Source organism: Phoenix dactylifera, unplaced genomic scaffold, assembly GCF_009389715.1.
Source record: "Phoenix dactylifera cultivar Barhee BC4 unplaced genomic scaffold, palm_55x_up_171113_PBpolish2nd_filt_p 000537F, whole genome shotgun sequence".
In the NCBI taxonomy this organism is placed as follows: Eukaryota; Viridiplantae; Streptophyta; class Magnoliopsida; order Arecales; family Arecaceae; genus Phoenix; species Phoenix dactylifera.
The window spans coordinates 57,445-76,620 of NW_024067946.1; the positions used below are offsets into that span (position 1 = coordinate 57,445).

General features: G+C 38.7%; 1 protein-coding gene across 2 annotated transcripts; it reads left to right on the forward strand.

Annotated features, from left to right (window-relative positions):
- The first annotated feature begins 5,634 nt into the window (after positions 1 to 5,634).
- LOC103713286 lies at positions 5,635 to 18,298 on the forward strand. 2 transcript variants are annotated; one of them, XM_008800164.4, is made up of 3 exons: positions 5,635 to 5,715; positions 6,452 to 6,646; positions 18,023 to 18,298. In XM_008800164.4, exons 1-3 carry the CDS (start codon positions 5,698 to 5,700, stop codon positions 18,071 to 18,073), a joined length of 264 nt encoding a protein of 87 aa, XP_008798386.1. In that variant the 5' UTR covers positions 5,635 to 5,697; the 3' UTR covers positions 18,074 to 18,298. The 2 variants fall into 2 exon arrangements, with proteins under 2 accessions (XP_008798386.1, XP_026662829.1); XM_026807028.2 differs by having other exon boundaries at positions 5,656 to 5,715; positions 6,455 to 6,646.
- Positions 18,299 to 19,176: the final 878 nt, after the last annotated feature.

The window sequence follows — 19,176 nt, forward strand, 5'->3', positions numbered from 1 at the left end:
TTTGAAAGGTTAGAGAAAAATGAAAAAGCCTTGAAAAAATAATTCAAAGTTGGAGAAGTATTAGAAGTATTTTGAAAGCTTTTGTAATGGAGGAGTCAACCTCAGGTGAAGAAGAGTCAACCCCAGAACCCCAGGAGTCGACCCTAGATTTGCAGGATTTGACCCTAGAAAGCCACAGATCAGAAACAAAAGACAGTCATTTTCAAATACTTTAGGAGTCGACCCCATAGTTTCAAGAGTCGACCTCAACATTTCAAAAGTCGACACTAGGATTCAAGAGTCAACCTCAAGATTTTAGGAGTTGATCTCAGGATTCAGGAGTCAACCCTAATACTTCAAGAGTCGACCCCTTATGCGTGTGACAGCTTCAACGGCTATTTTTTTCTACAAGCATGGAATGTACGAAACGACTTCAAACGGTTAGAAATAGCTCTTCAAGAACCTTTCAATCTATAAATGCTTCCAAATTAAATTGGAGAAGTGAGGGATCAAGGAGAGTGAGTGGATGAGGTAAAAGAAAAAGAATACAAGTCAAGCACCACTCTTAGAGCTTCAAGTTCTATCACGACATATAAAACAATCAAGAAAGGGAAAGAGAAAGAACTAACTTTCATTCTTCGAGAACCCAATATTCAGAGCAAATCAAGCACAAGCTACAATACGAAAAATCTAATATTTTTAAAGGTCATTGTGTATGTATTTTCTATCTTTGTTTAATACACGAGATTAGAAAATCTCATGTGGGGTTTATGGTGTAGCTAGCATTGTTAAAAATCAGCTATCCTATAAAGTTTGACTATACTCATGAAATAGCTAGGTTGTGAATGATTGTCTTGAAAAATTGATTAGGTTTTGCCGAGCTTGAAAATTGGCAATGAGTTCCTAAGTGTTGAAACTCGAGATTGGTTTAGCTGTACCATCAAAACAGCTTATTTTTGGTTGATTGCCAGAAAAAATCAATTAAGTTTGATTGTTAGTCCGGAAAACAACCAAGTTATAAACTTGTTTATGGATTATAGTGGAATTCTCAAGAATGAAGTCTTGGAAAATGGATGTAGAAGCTGAGTTTGGCTCCGAACCACTATAAAATCTTGGTGTTCAATTTGTTTATACTTGTTGTTATCTTCTGTACTTATTTATCATTTATTTCACTATACATATTATTTTTAAATTAATTTTACTTAATTATTATTTAAGTTTGTGCAAAATTTTGAAACTCTACTTTACCTCGTTCTTTCTCTTGGGTCACCATTTTGGGCAAGAAATAATAACTTTGACTTGGAGGGCGCTATAATGAAAGACTTGGCTTGAATTTGTACTAGAGTAGGTTTTATTAAAGGAGGAAAAGACAAACCACTAGAGGATGTATTGCGGTAAAAATACTCGCGTCTTTCTGAAGATTCGGGTTAGAAAATTTTGAGGATAAAATTTTCTTGGAGGGGAGAAAATGTAACATCTGGCCCTTTTGTGGCTTAAGACTAAGCAAGCCTTGGACCGCCAGACCTGTTTGGATCTTTTTGGGACACAGCTTGGCTTGTTACCCAAGCAAGGCCCAGATAGACCGCTCTGCTAGTTGGCTGTTAAAACCTCCCAATCATTCCGTAAGAGGCGTTGGATAACCAACCTGACGTCCTCGTCAGACTAAAAATTCAAATCTTTTCAAATCTAATCATAAACATCATAATCGACTCATGGTCAGCTGCAATGGATCCATGTTACAGTGTCCTCTAGTCCACATAAATTATGGGTCGAATCTGCTCTGACACCATTTGTAATAATCCTGTACCTCATCCAAAATGGCTAGCCGAAAGGTATTATTTAAGTTCCTTGATTCTATATAAGTACCTAAAATCTATCTAGCGAATAACCGATGTGTGATTAAACATATGCCCGTACGGATCCTCACAGTTTTAGCACTTCATGTGGCTGCTCAGTGGATGTCAGCTGCTGATTAGCATTTAAAGCCTCAAATAGACATTGTTTGAATCAATCTTGCCTTCCCCTATTTTCCTTTAAATTTTCTTCTTCCATCGGACACCGCCAATGCCTGCCATAGTTGCTGACTTCTGGCCCTCCGGCCATGAACCACCCCTTCCACCCTAAAGTCATCACAATCATGACTGCCTTCTTGATAGAGACCTTATGGGCCTCTCCCTCCCACTCCGTCCTTCCCTATTCTCTCTCTTTCTTTTTTCCTTTCCTAGCGGGTCCCTCTAGTTTTCCTCTCCCTTTCATCTGATTTGTTGGTCGACCCTATTAGTACGAGGTCTTGAGCTAGCTGAACCCGATGTCAACCCTCGTCAGGTACCATTAGGCTATATCATCATCAACCTCTACAGTATTATCTGTGCCTAGGTCCAGTCTAATTATTTTTCAGTAATTTTATCAGTTGGATTACTCATATCTAATAGAGTCGAGCTATCAAACACCCAAACTGGCTTGCATTGTTATCTTCCTCCAATTCTGCCATCTATATTTCTACAACTTCTCATACCTTTTGGAATTATTGGACTTGATTTTGCATAGAGATGTGATTGTCTGGACAAGAAAATGTCCAACAAGGGGCGCTATCCTATAGCCCATCAATTAAGGTTTTGGAGGAAAATATTCAGAATTTATTTGGATTTGATTGTATTTACAAGATAAGTAATGCACAATCTTTTTCTACATTTTTCAATAAATTATACAATATTTAATTAATTTTGAGTTGTACTATATGTGATATGTGAATTTGATGGATTAGTATTTTTATTATTATTGAATAGTATGTTTTATCTTGAATATTATATGACTCATAATTGAAAGTAATATTTTTGTTATAGATTATGCTTATCACTTATCGATTAATTTCAATATTATATAGTTTATGTTTTTTTAAATTTGGAACATGAAATATAATTGTGAAAAAAAAGCTTCGAGTTGAATTGGTTTTGGACTCTTGGCTAGAATATGCTAAGGATCCCAACAATGGGTGTTAAATGTTAGCACTTGACTTGTCTGGAATGATTTATGCCACAAAAAGGTGCGACACAAGAACCCCACCAATTAATGGGGGTTAAACATTGGCGCAAAGACCTCGTCAATGGAGGTTAAATATTGGCACATGAATTATCCTAAAGGACATATTCCATAAAAAAGGCACGGTAGAATCCATGAAGGAAGTAGTATCATAAAAAGGGCTCTACCATAGGGACGATATAGTCAAAGTTCATGTTTGATGAGTTGAATATGATATTTTTGCAAGATTGGATTCATGAACTTAAATTTTGAGAAACATTGGATTTGAATGCATGATATTTTCAATGTGAAGATAATACCTTAAGATTTGATTATTTGGATAATGTTGGATTTAATTTTGAACTAATGTATTACTTATTCTTATTATCAGTAAAATTTCTTATTATCCTTTTGCTTGATTTATCTAATTAAAGTGCTCATTACTTATCGAATTGTTTAGTTCATGAACTGGTATCTTACTATTTGACAGATTCAGAGAATTAACTTTTGAAGCAAAGTTTGATTTCTTTAATTTAGATTAGAATTTTATTAAAGATTAATATTAAACCTTTGGATATTGTTGGATTTTTATGAAATATTAAAGTTTGGATTTTAGTTATTTAAGTTTAAAGTTTGGTAAATTATTCCACTGTATGACTTATGATATTATGATGGAATTCTTTGGGAAAAGTTTTCTATAAATATTCGGTGATTACTGCATCCTTAGCTCACATACATGGTCAGGGTGTGACAGGGGGGCTTGTGGTGCAGATTAGCTTGGGGAGCATTAGGAAAAGAAGAGCATTTTAGATGAATCTCAGAAACAGTGGAGCATTGTGCCTTAAAATCATTAGAAAAGGAAAAAGGCTAAAAAAATCACTAGAAGGAAAAGAGTCCTCATGTTGGGCTTTAATAGCAGAAGAATAAAAGAACGAGGGTTTCAGGATGTGCCCCAAAAGAGAGAGAGAATGTGAGATATAGGCATATCCAGATTAGAAGGCTCCTTAGATGTGTTACTGGCTGTAGAAAAGTATGATCCTTAGAATTTGAGAAAGATACTATGGAATGATCCTCAAATGATAAGTTGTTATCTAGCCTATCTGATTCTAAAGTAAAGCTGACAACTGATAATTTTTGATTTTGTGAATTTTTTAATTTTTCAAATTTTTGGAGATATTCCCCTAAAGTAAAATGATAAAAATCAAAGGTACTGCCTCTGGAAGATGACCCCCTAAGCAAAGTCCATAATCTCAATAAGTGTATGGGAAAGAAGAATGCTTCATCAAGATGTCTCATATTTCATTCCCCTTAGTGGGTTCGACTAACATTTTCCTCGTAGATATGTTTATATGAAAGTTTCTAGGAGCCACATTTAGCATTCCTTGCACCCATGCCATGCTTTGCGACCAGCTTCACTGATTTTTTAAGATAAAAGGCAAATTCAAATAGGACTCCTAATATCTTTTTATCAATTATCCCACGAAACCAAGCATGGAGGTTCTATGCCCTATAGTTTCTTCATATCTTTGTTGTTATCTTAAGCACAACCGTGAAGGGTAGTTATGGTGGTGTGTTCTCTGCCATCCACTTCTTCTGCCATTTTTTACTTCTGCCATGATTTGATTCGATGTAAGGTGCAGCAGATCAATTTTAGCTCTCTTGTAACCTAGCAAGCTCACCAATCATGATTTGTGGAGATTTTTGATGAAAGGGCTGTCTTTATAGTCATATAACTAATCACAAATTTCTAGTCATAACCAAGGACTTCATTGTGTTCATCTTGTTTTCTTTTTTATCATGAATAAGTACTAACACCACAAGAAAATCAAGCATTGCTGAAGCTTTTTAATGTATATACCGATGCTTATAAACATCAGTAGTTTTATTCCCATGCTTCCTAAAGCGTCGCAAAAGAATCGGTAATGTAAGCGTCGAAAATCAAGCACTTAGCAATGCGTATAAGTGTCGGTAATGCTTCATTTAACGACGCTTTAAAGCGTTGTAAGAGTTATAAGCGTCGTCCGAAGACAAGATTCGGACGACGCTTATAAGCGTTGTCTTAATCCTTCTTGGCTTCGGTTTTCGACGACGCTTATAAGCATCGTCTTAATATCTTAGTTTAGTTTTTGACCACTCTTTTCTAGCATCGGCATATCAGAGTCAGAAAAAAAAAAAAAATTTCTAGAGCGTAAAGAGAAATAAAGTGGAGTGAGGACAGTGATCATGAGCAAAAGAAGAGGCTTAAGAGAGAGAGAGAGATGTGAGGAAGATCCCCGGGAGCCATACCTTCATAGAGGGGAGGAGATCTCGTTACAAAGATAATTGCTGGACTTGCAGGAGGCATTGGAATGGTTGATTGTTATTAAGTTGCTAAACCAACATTAATGGGTCCAAGAAAACCTTTGTGTTCACAAAACGAGCAAATTAAAGCTTAAAAGCTTGGGGCTTTGACCAGAATTAGCAACCGAGGGGTCGTCTAACCACCACATTCAATTTAAGAGAATTGTTCTGTTGTTTAAAAAACAGAAAAAACTGAAAGGACCCAAAAGAAAAAGACAACAAGGACGATAAATAAGGAAAGCCATGGAAAACGGAATATTGAAACATTCCCTCAGGCTTCTGTCGTTCAATAGCACCTCTATAAATAAGGGTTGGCCATATCAGACTCCAAGGATCCCCATCCCCCGCTCTGAACGAGTCATGGAGCACCTCAAAGAGGTATTTCAAAAGCGTGAAAGAAAGATAGATCATATTTTCACTTTATCATTATTTTGGGATTCCTATTAGTTCAGTTTAATCATTTTAAGGGCATTGTAATTTAACAACTTTATATTGTTTTTCTCTTGAATGTTTAGAAAAGAATATTCTTTGATATCAATTGCAGAGTTTGTTTCAAATCAATTGCAGTAAGAGAGCATTTTCCTTTCAAGAAAAGAAACATTAATTTATACATTTTTTCTTTTGTGCTGGGGGCTGATGTTCATTGCATGACCTCATGTTCATTAAAACCAATCTTTAACCAAATTAACATTTCAGTTACTTATTTCTAAATTTGTTTTAATAGTAATAGGTAAAAAAATTGCTGTGATGTAAAAGAAAATTGACTTGATGTTTTCTGTCTATTTTACCATTTGTGGCACTACTCAATTTGTATAAAATTCTTTTAAGGATTTGGCCATGCTAATATTCTCTGTATCGTTCCAATTTTATTGAATGTTAAAAGTTATTTTGCACTCAGTCTAAAATTTTATGTAGAATCTTCTGTGTCAATGAGTCATATATTAAATTAGCTATTCGTTTATTGTCTCCATTTGCAATCACAATATTCTATGGGAGCATAAATGTTATGTGGGTTGAACTTTTGGTATGTAAAATTGTTCTTATCTATGCCTCTTTAACCATTTATTGATCAATTGAGGTTTTTTTCTTTTTTTTTTTTGTTTTTTTTCTCTAGAAGAATGGTTGGAAGGCTATCCCTCAATTTGGGGGATGGGATCAAAAGGCTGGAGGTGCCACTAACTATTCCATGGTCTTTTCACAAGCTCGTGCTAATAGGAAGCAGAACAAGACTGAGCTGAAACGACCAGGGTATGAAGAGGACCTCATGGCATACCAACGTTATCAGCGTTATGAAGATGGCTCTGTGACGGTATATCATTCTTTTCTTTGTATTCCTACTTCTTTTTTCTTGGATTCAGCATCCTGCAAAGAATTGCATGGTAGTCAACAATTCATTTCAGGACTACCTAGTAAACATAATAAGCTACATAAATATTTGTAGCAAACATATAAGCAGATTATTTATTTTAATAAATCTAAGATTTTCTAAAGGAATGATTTGGTTATTTTGTTGTTTCAGTGCAATACTCTAGGTGTTGCATCCTATAATTGGGGCTTGGGCATCCATGTGGTTGCAAAGTGCATGTCTTCGATATGGATCATAATTTTTTAGAACTAGGATGGGATGAAGTTTGGCCAAAACTGGATGTGTATAGGGTTTGAAAGGTATCAACAACTAGTGACTTTGCCAACTAAACAAGTTAGGCACCCTCTTAGTATGCGCCAAGGTAGATATTGTGAATATGTTCACAATGTTATGATTTAGTTCGAGTCCGAAGCATGTTTTTGCATCTAAGTGGAGCATGGATCTCTTCTCCCTCTCTCTCTCTCTCTCTCTCTCACACACACACACACACACACACACATATCATAATCCATACTCCATATCATACCTTTAACATTACAAAATCTAATACAAATCTTGCGTCATTTCTTCCTTAGAAGTTTAACATTTAGAAAAAAGAAGATGAGGAAGTTAGAATAATTAAAATAAATAAACAGCATTTACCCCAGCTATATTCAACAAGTCTTTTTACTCATTATATATCAGCAATGGACATGGCATCTGTTTTGAAACAATCATGCCTACTAGATTAGAGAATAGATAGAACTTATGCCATACTTCAGATAAATATCTAATGCATACCCTTGTTATATCCAACAAGTATCTTTAGTCATTTTACGTCAAACATGAAGCAATCATATCTCCAAGATTAGAAGATATATAGAAATTACACCATATATGAAGAAAATGGTAAAGAATTGATTAAGACAACCTTGAATGTATAAGGAAAAATACATGAGGTCTTAATAAGCTATATTTGTTCAGTTTATATAGAAATCCCTGGAAAACTGAGGACCTAAGAAAACATGAATGAGAGTTCTTTGAAAGGATTTAAGAAGCTTGAAAATGACTAGAATATTAGAGCATTAGTTAGCCGAACTCGTGGTTCAAACAAGGCTCAATAAAATATGTTATCGTCTTACTTGGTAATCATATAGAATAGATAAAATCATATAAGAAGGCCTTAAATAAACCATTAAGTAGGACAGTTACATTCAAAAAAATTGTTTAAAAAAATCTTCTAAGTCCTTTAGGTTGTCCAATGTTAAGGACCTTAACAGAAGATATATAACAGAGCAATAAATACTTTGAGTGCCTCTAGTTTTCATATATTACATTTAATAACATTACTTCGCCCTATTTAGTCTATTTTGATATATATTTTTTGAAGTTATTTCATTCTATAATATATATTTACGTCCAATCTTGGATTTACATTATCTTTCTCTACACCATGGCCCCATAATGTTCATCTATATCAGTATAGAAGTTGACTTGAGATCTTGCACTATAGTGAATTTAACCTCTTCTTTCTCTTACTCCTTGATCATCTGTATTCAAGCATTCTTGTGATCCTGCTGAGCGAGTCACAAGGTTCATAGATTTAGTTTCCATTTGAAATTAACTTCTTTTGGCTGGAGTCTTGGTACATCTTCAAAAATATGAACATGATTACTACTTTCATTATTCTTCCTCTGTTATATTTTCACCTTTTATAGTGAAGATTGGGGTGGGTTAAGTGGGTTGTAATAGAGGTTAGGTTACATTTGTCGATGCCTTGAATTTAGTTAGTGCCTAAAGAACACGATACACTATATGTACAACAACCCAAATATCTCCCAAATAGTTAATATTATTTTTTAAATTATTGGAAAATTATGTAATATAATTATAAAAATATGTGAAGTAGATAACAAGATCTATTTTGAAACTTAAAAGGTTACAGTATGGTTCTTTTCAAATTCTTGATCAATTCCCTTTGAAATTTTTGTCCCTATGTCCCACTGGTCTATCTTTAAATTTTAGTATATATGGATGTCTTAAGGAATCAGTCTCTAAATGTAAATTGCATTCTACAACTTGGTCATTTTTCCAATCTAATAGCGTGTGAGATAGCATTATGACTGATGTGATGGCAACGTGGAATTTAATATTCAGAATAAGCTCAAAAAGCTAGACTAGGACTCTCTTCATCACCAGATGTCTATAAAAATTACATTATAAATTCAAGAATACTTTGAGAAATTCAAGAATTAACACAATAAAATTTATGGGGCTTAACTTGTGTGGCACTGTTCTGCTTAGTAATTTCACTACCTTAGATCATGGACCTAATGAAGTCACATATCAAGAATAACGGGCTTGATATCCAGAAACAATTTGAAAAAAAAAAAGATACTTAGGATTTCTCCTTGCTTTAACCTCATCTCAGAAAGGAGGATAACAGTTGATAGTTGGAGACAAGAACATACACATCCCTCTGAATATTTAGTTGTTTCTACTATTATTAGTAGTCCTTTTCACTTGAAAATATTGTCTTGAGAGAAATAATTATTAACGTCTTTCATGACAAAAGCAGAAAATAAAAAATTTGAAGCAAACAATATGTAAAAAATTCAACACAAACTGATCTAAAACACAAATAAAAAGGCATAAATAATTTCTTGTTGACACAATATTTTCAGCTATTTTGATATACTGTCAATAAAATCTTTCTTACTTCTATGTATTTAATTTTTCTTTCATATACTCTATGTATCTCAGTTAAAAAAAAAATCCAGTTGATATACAACAATTAATTTATTCTGTAGAATTCTTGTTTTCTAACCAACAAATCATCCTCTACAAGAATACCAAAATACTAATGAGTCAGAATGTTTTGACATAGAACATCAGTTTGAATCAATGTGGACAACTCTGCAAAAGATGATTAGACTTTTCTATGAGTAATCCCCATCAGTTGCAAATTGTTTGGAATGATATATATGTATTGGAATCTTAGGTCAATTTAGCAGCCTTAAAAAGATGGTAGTCCTTATGATTGATGCAATGTGTTCAAGGGAATGGTTGAATCTTAGTAGCAAAACAAAAACCACCCAGGGTTACAAAACCTGTTTGGAAGCTTGTGAGCAAAATATTGTTATAAATCCTTACCAATTGGTTTTTTATTGGACATAGAATATTTGGAGGCAAATGACATAGCAAAAGCATGCTATGATGTAGATGATGTCACATAATTGTTTTAATTGGTAACCTATCGACATCATCAAGTCATTGGCATTTCTATTTGGCATCAAGCTCCAAATAAAAGCTCAATATCTATAAAACATTGAGCAGTTCATTACATATATTAGATCAAACAAAGCCAGCATGCTGAAATTGAGCAGCAAGTATAGCAATTTTCTTGATTAGCAAGAAGAACCAGAATAGTTACTGATGGCTTACAATTATCAGTATTCTTATCACCGCACTTCTGTTAAGGCTGTCCAGAGGATGGCCTAATCCTAGTACATTAATGGAGGACTAGGCCTTAGATTTTGAGTGGTGCTTGACAAGCACATCATGCAGTTCTATTCATAAGCAACAGAACTCCTGCTCTACTAACGTGCTGATTGAAATTGCTAAAATTCTTTGCTCTTGCAAAAAATTCTTAGTTCCTTAGCAGAAAACAAAAAGTGCTAGAGTTCATAGGTATGTAGGGGGTTGCACATTTAAGATCTTAGATTGGTGGGTCTAAGGGCCATATTTACCAGAAATTTCAACCGTTGGCCATCCTACTGTGCTACTAATGGTGATCCTAGCATTTGAAACTTTATTAGTGGTTCTGCTGTGTTCCAAACTTCATGAATTTTTTTTTGAATATCTCAATAAATTAAGGAGGATGTGCATTAATTAATAGTATATGGTCTACACAAGCCTTGTGTAAGGCAGGAATTATATTAGTATGAAAGGACATATAAGGTATATGATCCAAAAGTGGCACATGTAGTCACAAAAAAATATTCCATATTAATTTAGTAGGTGAAGCCACTTAACTAAAAAATGTGAAAAATATAAATTTTGGTTTTTGAAAAGAAAGACAGAGATAATATAGTTGTTGCTGCCGAATCCAGGCTGAGGTTGACGCGAAGCTCGAACGACCATGAGGTCTGCTGAAGATGAGCTGAGTAAGCTGACTAAGGTGCATGGGGTGGATCTCCTGCGGACGTGGCATGTAAAAGGTCCACTTGCCGGAGAGTTTCCAGTAGGAGACCCTCCGATGCCTAAGTCAAAATACAGAAGCAACAGTATGAAAGGAAGAAATTATCACAGGGTGTGGTCTTGTGAGTAGTATTGCATGCGTACCTGAGGTCCCACAAGCTGCCCCTTTATATAGGAGAGTGCATTTTGTCGTTATCTGACCTGACATAGTATGCAATGATAGCCGATAACAACCGATAGTACGACTAAGGAGTGGGTGCCAATCCGCGTGGGCAGTAGGCCGCACTGGTGGGGCGCAGGCTGTGGCGCTACCACGACTGCAAGCAGTTAGAGCTATCGGTTGTTGAAAGTGTCAGTCCTTGTCGGCATATGTTGATTGTTTTCTTCAGCTGATGGCTCCTTAGCTGATCGGCTCCTCGGCCGGGGTTGAGGTAGCTCACTTTTGTTCGTCGGCTGCTCGGCCGAGGCTGAGGTTATTCTCCTCAGCTTATGTCCAAGATAAAAGGGGTAGGTTTGTCTCGAAATCGAGGTGTCCAATATTTTTTCCAACACTTGCCCCCCACTTCCGAGACTGAGCTGCATCTTAGTTCGGACGATGGAAGTCAAGTTGTCACTTCAATTGAGGGTGAGATTTTTTTCATGGGCAATAAATGTGCTGATTTGTATTTCCAAAGCGTCGATGGATTCAGGCCATCCCGAGATGCCATCATTGTAGGGCGACTTCTAGATGCTATTAATGCAGCGATCCGATGGATCACCCCTTGTCGTGTCCTGTGTTGACATGTGGCTTAATCTGCCTGGATAGCTAGACTGATGCTTCGATCCGGGTCGTTCACGCCCCTATATAAGGGCATCCCCGACCTTTAGTCTCTACTTCTTTCTCCATTTGCTCTTCCATCCGAGTGCTTAAGCATCTAGGCCCCGAGTGGTACTCTGTCGAAGTCTTTCATCTCCAGCTCCAGTATTTTTCCTGCTTCTCCATTTCTAGTGGGTCTTTGCTCTTTGGCTAGTCAGCCCTTCTTCTTGTCTTCTCCCTTCTCCATTTCTTCATCTTTTTCTTTATTTTCTTCTTTATTTCTCCTACCATGAGCGATGGTGAGGTTAACGCCTCAGAGGGGAGTTAGTCACTAGACCATTCTCCCCAGACTTGGTAGCTGTCACCTTCGGCCGAGTCTGGGGTCCAATCGGCCCAGACTGTGAGGCATTCATTCTCACACAATAGAAGATGGACCTTGTCTGAGCCCATCATTTTGTTCCTCCTAAGTTCATCTTCGAGCTCACTGATCCTAGTGACTAAGTTACCCAACACCCTCCTCAGCTCAGCCTGTATGAGGAGACTCTACAAGCCGGGCTGAGGTTACTTCTCTACCCCTTTTTTGTCAAGCTAATGAGGGTCTATAGCCTTGTCGCGACCCAATTGGTTCCGAATTCCTGGCGGGTCCTGGTTGGCTTCCTCTCTCGTTGTTTTCTTTGAGCATATAGGCCTCGACTTTCCTCTTTTGGAGGTATTTCACTCGGAGGAAGCATCCTCAGAATAGCAATTGGTGACACTTTTCTCCTCGAAAAGATCGCCAGCTGATCTGAGGCACTCTCTCTTCCATTTATAGATGGAAAGGGAGATTTTTCTTTGCTCACTCTAAGCAGCCATAAGGGTTCGAGACCATGTGGAGGCCGTCTCAGATCGACTATGTGGAGGGCGCCTCGGACCAACTTGTCTCATGGTAATCAAAGGGCCTTGGACAGGCTTTTGAAATCTCGATCCAAGATTTCCGCCCTCAAGGAAAAATGGAAAGCTACCGAAGAGCGGGCTGAAGTGGCCAAGGTGAAGGACAAGTCGGTCGAGAACAAGATCAGATCAACGAAATGTCGTGCCTCGGCCGTGCAGGCCCAGGCGGAAATAAAGGAGGCCCAACTATGCGTAGCCAGTTAGGTCCTCAAAGCCACTAATTTGAAGGCAATGGAGTTTTCTACATGGCTAGCCTAGGCCTAGCAGAGGGCCAATAAGGACAAGTGGTAGGCCGCTGAGGCCAGAGAGCAAGTCTTCTATGGTGAGGCGAAGGTTGTGAAGGCGGTCAAGAAGTACCTTGCCTCCGAGGAGTCCAAAGAGGAGGCCTTGGAGAGCGCAACCGATGCCTTCGGTAAGGGCTTCGAAGAATGGCGAGCTCAGGCTTAGTAGCTCTCTCTGGGGATGGACTTCTCTGGTCTCAATGATGATGATGATGACATTGGTGAAGGTGGGGGCGGCAGAGGTGAGGACCCTGTTGATAGAGAAGGTGGCAACGTCAGTCATGGTGAAGGTACTAATGAAGGCAAGGGCAAAGGATGAGGTCTCTTGCCGCACCATTTTTGCTTCTTTGCTTGGATTAGCTGAGCTGGGTGTACTTTCCTTTTGATCACCTCCGTTGAGGTCAGTGTAAAAATTCATAGTATTAATGAAAATAAAAAATTTCCAAAGTACTTGGCTTTGGTTTTGTCCTTGTTGTTTGCTTTCTGTTTGAGTCCAGGTCATCGCAACAAGCTTCGACCTTTTGTTGTAATTCTTTTTGGCATAGTTTCTATCGAGATTAATGTATTTAGTAGAAAATAATGAAAGTAAAGAAATTTTTTGAAGTACCTGACTTTAGCCTTCACTTGCATTTGACCACTTGATTTGAGCTTGGGTTATCTCACCGAGCTCTTCCCCTTGGGGGCTTTCAGCCCATCTTGGCTCCTTAGTCAATCTTCCTGGGTTCAGCTCCCAAGAAATTCTGAGCAAGGTCGGCTGAAGAAGGTCCTAGGTCGGCCCGAGATGTCTGTTTTCATCTATGGATTACGGTCCTAGAGGCATCCCTGGATTGAGATCCGAGAGAAATTTTGGATGAGCTCAGTCTTCTGCTCGGGATGTTTTCGACTTAGGAAGGTCGGTTGATACACCAAACCTTCGGTGGAGGCCAATCTCTTGTATGGGCCATTGATGACCTGAAGGTTGAGTGGTATACCAAGCCTTTGATGTGGGGGCCGGTCTTCTGCTTGGGTCATTACGATCTAAAGAGGTCGAGTGGTATACCAAGCCATCAGTGCAGGGGATGGCCTTCTACTTGGACCAATTACGACTTGAAGAGGTCGAATGGCACGTCAAACCTTTGGTGCAGGGTCTGGTCTTCTGCTTGGACCATTTACGACCTAAAGAGGTTGAGGGGCATCTCAAGCCTTCGGCGTGGGGGCCGGTCTTTTGCTTGAGCTATTTTATGATCTGAAGAGGTCGAGTGGCATGCCAAGCCTTCGGTGCGGGGGCGGATCTCCTCATCTCTAAACTATAGTCCCAAAGAAATTATGAGTAAGCTTAGTCTTGAGGAGGCCCAAGAATCCTCGGAGTGACCTAAGTCAAATATGTTTGTCGCAGTCATCCAATTTGAAAGACAGAAATATAACAAAAAGATTTTTTTATTCAGGCTACAATGAACCTCACTGATAATGGGCGTGAGGGTTGCCGGAGTTCCAAGCATGTGGGATAGAGGCACTGTTAAGGTACCCCAATCTGCATGCTGAAGTCCTTCAGTTGTTGGATCCCAAGCTGCTTTGAAGACTTGAGTCCGGTGACTAGCGCCTCATCCTTAGTTTCGTTGTTTGAGGTGGATAATTTGAACCGGAGAGTGTACTTTGTGGTTACTCCATCAGGGTTGATGAGTATGGTACCAGCTGCTACCTCTCGGGCCTAATGACCATCCATGTGCAGAATCTACGGCCACCTCACAGTCTTCTTTTTGAAGAGCTTAACTACCCGGGGCACTTGGGGGTCTTGATAAGTCTACCAGCGATGGTGTTGATGACGTCTACTGTTGGGCAATTATTAATTTGTTCTAGGAGCGGTTCCTTAGAGGCTAAGACGAGCACTTCTCGATCCCACTGAGGGTGTGCATATTGGTCCAGCTGCCCCGCTGAATCAGTGCTTCGATTTCGTCCTTCAGCTAAACTCTCCCCTCGGTGTCGTGGTCGCAATCTTGGTGGATGCGACAGTACTTTTTCTGTCCTCTATTGATCGTCGGTCCTTCATTAATTGGAATCAGAGGGCGCAGATAGCCTCAGACTTTGATTTCCATGAGGATCTAGGTCCTCGCGGTAGTGAGAGGGGTGTGCTTCTCAAACTTCAGAGGAGAGCTCATGGACAGTCATAAGCCCCTCTCATGCCAAGGTGAGACACTCTGCGACTTTCTTTGCTCCTCGTATCTCCCCTTTCCTCCTCAACGAGGTCTTCGGTCAGTACACTCATGATGGGAGGACATGGCTTTCTCCACATTGGTATACTTGTTGGCCCGCGCTAGCATTTTAGCAAAGTCGACAGGGAAGCACCTTTCTAGGAAGAAGAAAAAGCTCGACAGCTGCAAGTTGCTCTTCATTACTGACATCACGACCGACTGATCTAGGTTGCGAACTTCTAGCATTGTGCATTAAAGCGGCTAATATAGTCTCTGAGGGACTTTTTCTCCTTCTACTTGATGTTGAGTAGCACATCTAAGCTGTGATGCTGTGTTTGGCTAAAGACAAAGTAGGTTGCAAAGAAGTGGATGAGCTTCTCGAAGGAGTGAACGAAATCAGGCAAAAACCTATAGAACCAGAACCGAGCCACCTTGCAAAGGTTGCAGGGAATGCCATGCAAAGTACGGCATTGGTGGCTCCATAAATCATCATGAGATCCCTGATGTTCTTAAGGTTATCTAGGAGATCTGAGGTGCCATCATACGGCTCTACCTGGAGCATCTTAAACCGAGGTGGAATTGGTTTCTCCATGATTCGCTAGATGAAGGAGGGCTTCAAGAAAAAATTGAGGTTGTTGTTCACCCTCGGAGACAATCCCCTAAGGGCCTGAATTTATTAGGCCCATTTCTTTAATTCTTCGATCAAGGCCGGCATCCTGTCAGGATGGGGCTCCATGCGGTGAGGAGGTGACAGGGTTGGAGTGGAGTCCTTGCCGAAAAGGGGACTGGGAGCACAACATTTTCCCTCCCGACCAGGACTGTTCTGCTAGCTACATCGACTCTAGGGGACTGCTCTAAGACCTGGCCTCGAGAGTGGTGGCTAACCAGACACTTGCCATGCGCTGGCGCCTAAGAGTGGTGGTTGGGCTGGCTAGATTTTGGTCGGACCGGCTTTGGTCGGGCCACTGTTGCTGCAGGCCTTAGCCGCCGCGGTCATCGCTTGCACCTATTGAGTGAGCAGGTTGAACTGCTCATTATCCACAGGCACGATGGATGTTTCTAGCGGAGCAGGTTCCAGAGTTTGCAACAACCCTCAAAAGGTTGAAGCACGGTGTTGCGAAGCACGCGGCGCTGCGGGTTCCTCGTGAGTTCATGCTAGTTGTCTTTTCCTTCGATGGATGTTAATATTACTGGAGGCTGGTAGCCCTTCCTTTAGCGCCAATCTGTTATCGCCGAATCCGGGCTGAGGTTAGTGCGAAGCTCGGACGATACTAAGGTGCTAGAGATGAGCTGAGCAAGCTGGTTGAGATGCAGGGGATGGATCTCCTCTGGACGTGGCCGGCAAAAAGTCCACTTGCTAAAAAGTTTCCGGTAGGGGAGCCTCCGATGCCTAAGTTAGAATAGGAAGGCAACAATATGAAAGAAAGAAATTTCCATAGAGTGTGGTTTTTGTGAGTAGTATTGCATGAGTCCTTGAAGTCCCCAGGCTACCCCTTTATATAGGGATCCCATTTTGTCGTTACCTAGCATGCATGATATACAATGATAGCCAAGTAACGGCCAATAGTATAGCCGAGGTGTGGGTCCCAATCCACGTGGGTGGTGGGTAGTGTTGATGGGGCACAAGCCGTGGCGCTGTCATGATTACGGGCTTCTAGAGCTGTCGATTGTTGAGACTGTCAGTCCTTGTTAACACGTGCTGATTGTTCTCTTTGACTGATGGCTCCTTGGCTGATCGGTTTCTCGGCCGGGGCCGATGTAACTCACTTCGGTTTGTCGGCTGCTTGATTGGGGCTGAGGTTGTTCTTTTCGGCTTATGTCCGAGATAAAAGGGGTAGGTCTAGCCGAAGGTCGAGGGATCCAATATTTCTCCCAACAATAACAAAACTATAATATACTTCAGATGAAGAGTTGATGAGATTACATCTCATTGATTATAACTTTTCTAGGGATGTGAATTTACATGGGGAAAAAAACCCAATGAAGGGCTTTGATTGGAATGTAGGCTATCTTATCATGATGTTGAGAAATGTCAAGAATGCTCAGAATAAAATAAAAAGGAATATGAATAGTAATATGGAATTATTTTATAAATTATAAGATTATTAAAACTGAAAGAGAACGTTTAAGAAGTATCTCGACTTGACAATGCCGCCACATGGCTCTGATATCATGAACAGAGTTTAGATAATGTGGATGTCTGGCATAGCTTCAAATAAGAGTTTGTTGTATAGTTCACACTACGAGGATTACAGGCTAAGAACTACATGATAAAGATTTAGTTACAATGAGACATGCCTCATCTTAACCATTATTTCTTTCCAAAGCTTGCCATAGATATCCACTGATCAGAGTAGCATCTTTGATGATCTAATGCTAAGATCTTCTGCCCATTTTTAGCTTGCTAGAAAGAGGATAGTCTTGGATAGATCGCTTTAAAGATGGAAGACAACTAGACTCAATTATATAAAACAAGGCTGAAGCAAGAAAAATTCTACTAAACATTTAATACCCAAGAAGGATAAGAAACCTAAGCGACTTAACCGTCCAATGTGCTGAACAAGCAAAATAGAAATAAATGATAAAGTAATATAGAGATCACTTTAAGTTAAAATGATCCTTTGAGTTTAAATGCCTGTTTTAGTTTGTTTGCATGAATATTTTGGCAGTTTACCTTTATTTTCAAATTAGGGTCTATCAAATGCTTATATAAAGAACGATGACCTAACAAAAGGTTAAAATTAGAACAAGGTCATGGAAGCATTGTTGTCCATGCTAGAAGATGCATGGATATAGATGTATATAACTAGTCGAGTTACATTTTTAATCTTATGTACACATGATCTTTAGAAAGGATGAAATTGAAAGTGTTTGCTAGTGGTTTCCAAATAACAGGTTTGAAGTTTTTTGTTTTATAATATTCGAACAAATTCCTTATTTAATAGCGTTTTGCATTTATCTGCAGCCTACGCAGAAAAGAAAGAAAGTTCTGCGCTATTGCTGTATCGTGGCTTGATTTTTCTACAGTCCAACGGTCACATCAGTTCCAGTGACATCAAGTCTATGCTGATTGAAGACAGGAATCGTGTATTCGTACTTGGTGTAAATAATTGGAGGTCTTGTGGAGTTTCCTATTAAGACTTAAAACTGTTTAATGTGATTATGTTTTCGAATTTAAGTAATAAAATGACTATGATATGAAAGAATGGTCAATAATTCCATTAATGTTTCAAAATAAAAATGTATACTGTTTGTCTATGTCACACCCATGCGCACCCAATGCAAGAATACATATATAAATACAGACATACACATATATACATTCACATATGCATACATATATATAATGGAGTGCTTATGAGAAATCCTAATTCATACTTTGGGAAATGACTTCTAAACTTCACAAAAACTACATATATACACAAAATTTTCCAACCTCAGGAAGTGGTGGCATGGCTTCAAAAATGATGATTATGGGTGCTTATATTTTTTGTATCTTGCTAAATAGGAAGTTAAACTTTGAACACCATGTTTGGGCTTTGATGTAATGAGTATAGAATAGTAATCCAAAGAGGAAAAAACTAGTGTGCAACATATGCCTTCTTAGCATTAATTCAAAGAGAGAAGGGAAAGACGCATCCAAGGTAAATTACCTACTCAAGAACTATAGCCCATTTACTTCTGCAAACAGAAGATCTAGATTTCTGCTAATCTGACAACCAATGATAAGGATCATCATATAATTGCAAGAATACCTGCTTCTATTTTCTCGATCATCATGAAAAACACTCATCAAGTTTTTGCTCTCAGAATGATAAACTTTATTATGTGAAGCAATTTCTGCGGATAATTATTTCTTGACTTCATAACAATGGATATTTCTTTACTTACACCGAAAAAAATTATTTTTAAATTCACAAATATGAATTTTGAAACAAAAAAATATAATGATCCTGGTCACAGGAAGTGCTTTTGACTTCCAGGATCAGCGAGTCATCTCAAGGCAGTTTTTGAGGTCAGGCACCATGGGCATATTCCAGTACAGTATGGCATGACTGTGCTTAAATGTCAAATAATGCTGGCATTATAATTTATAATCACAAATCACATTTGGTTTGA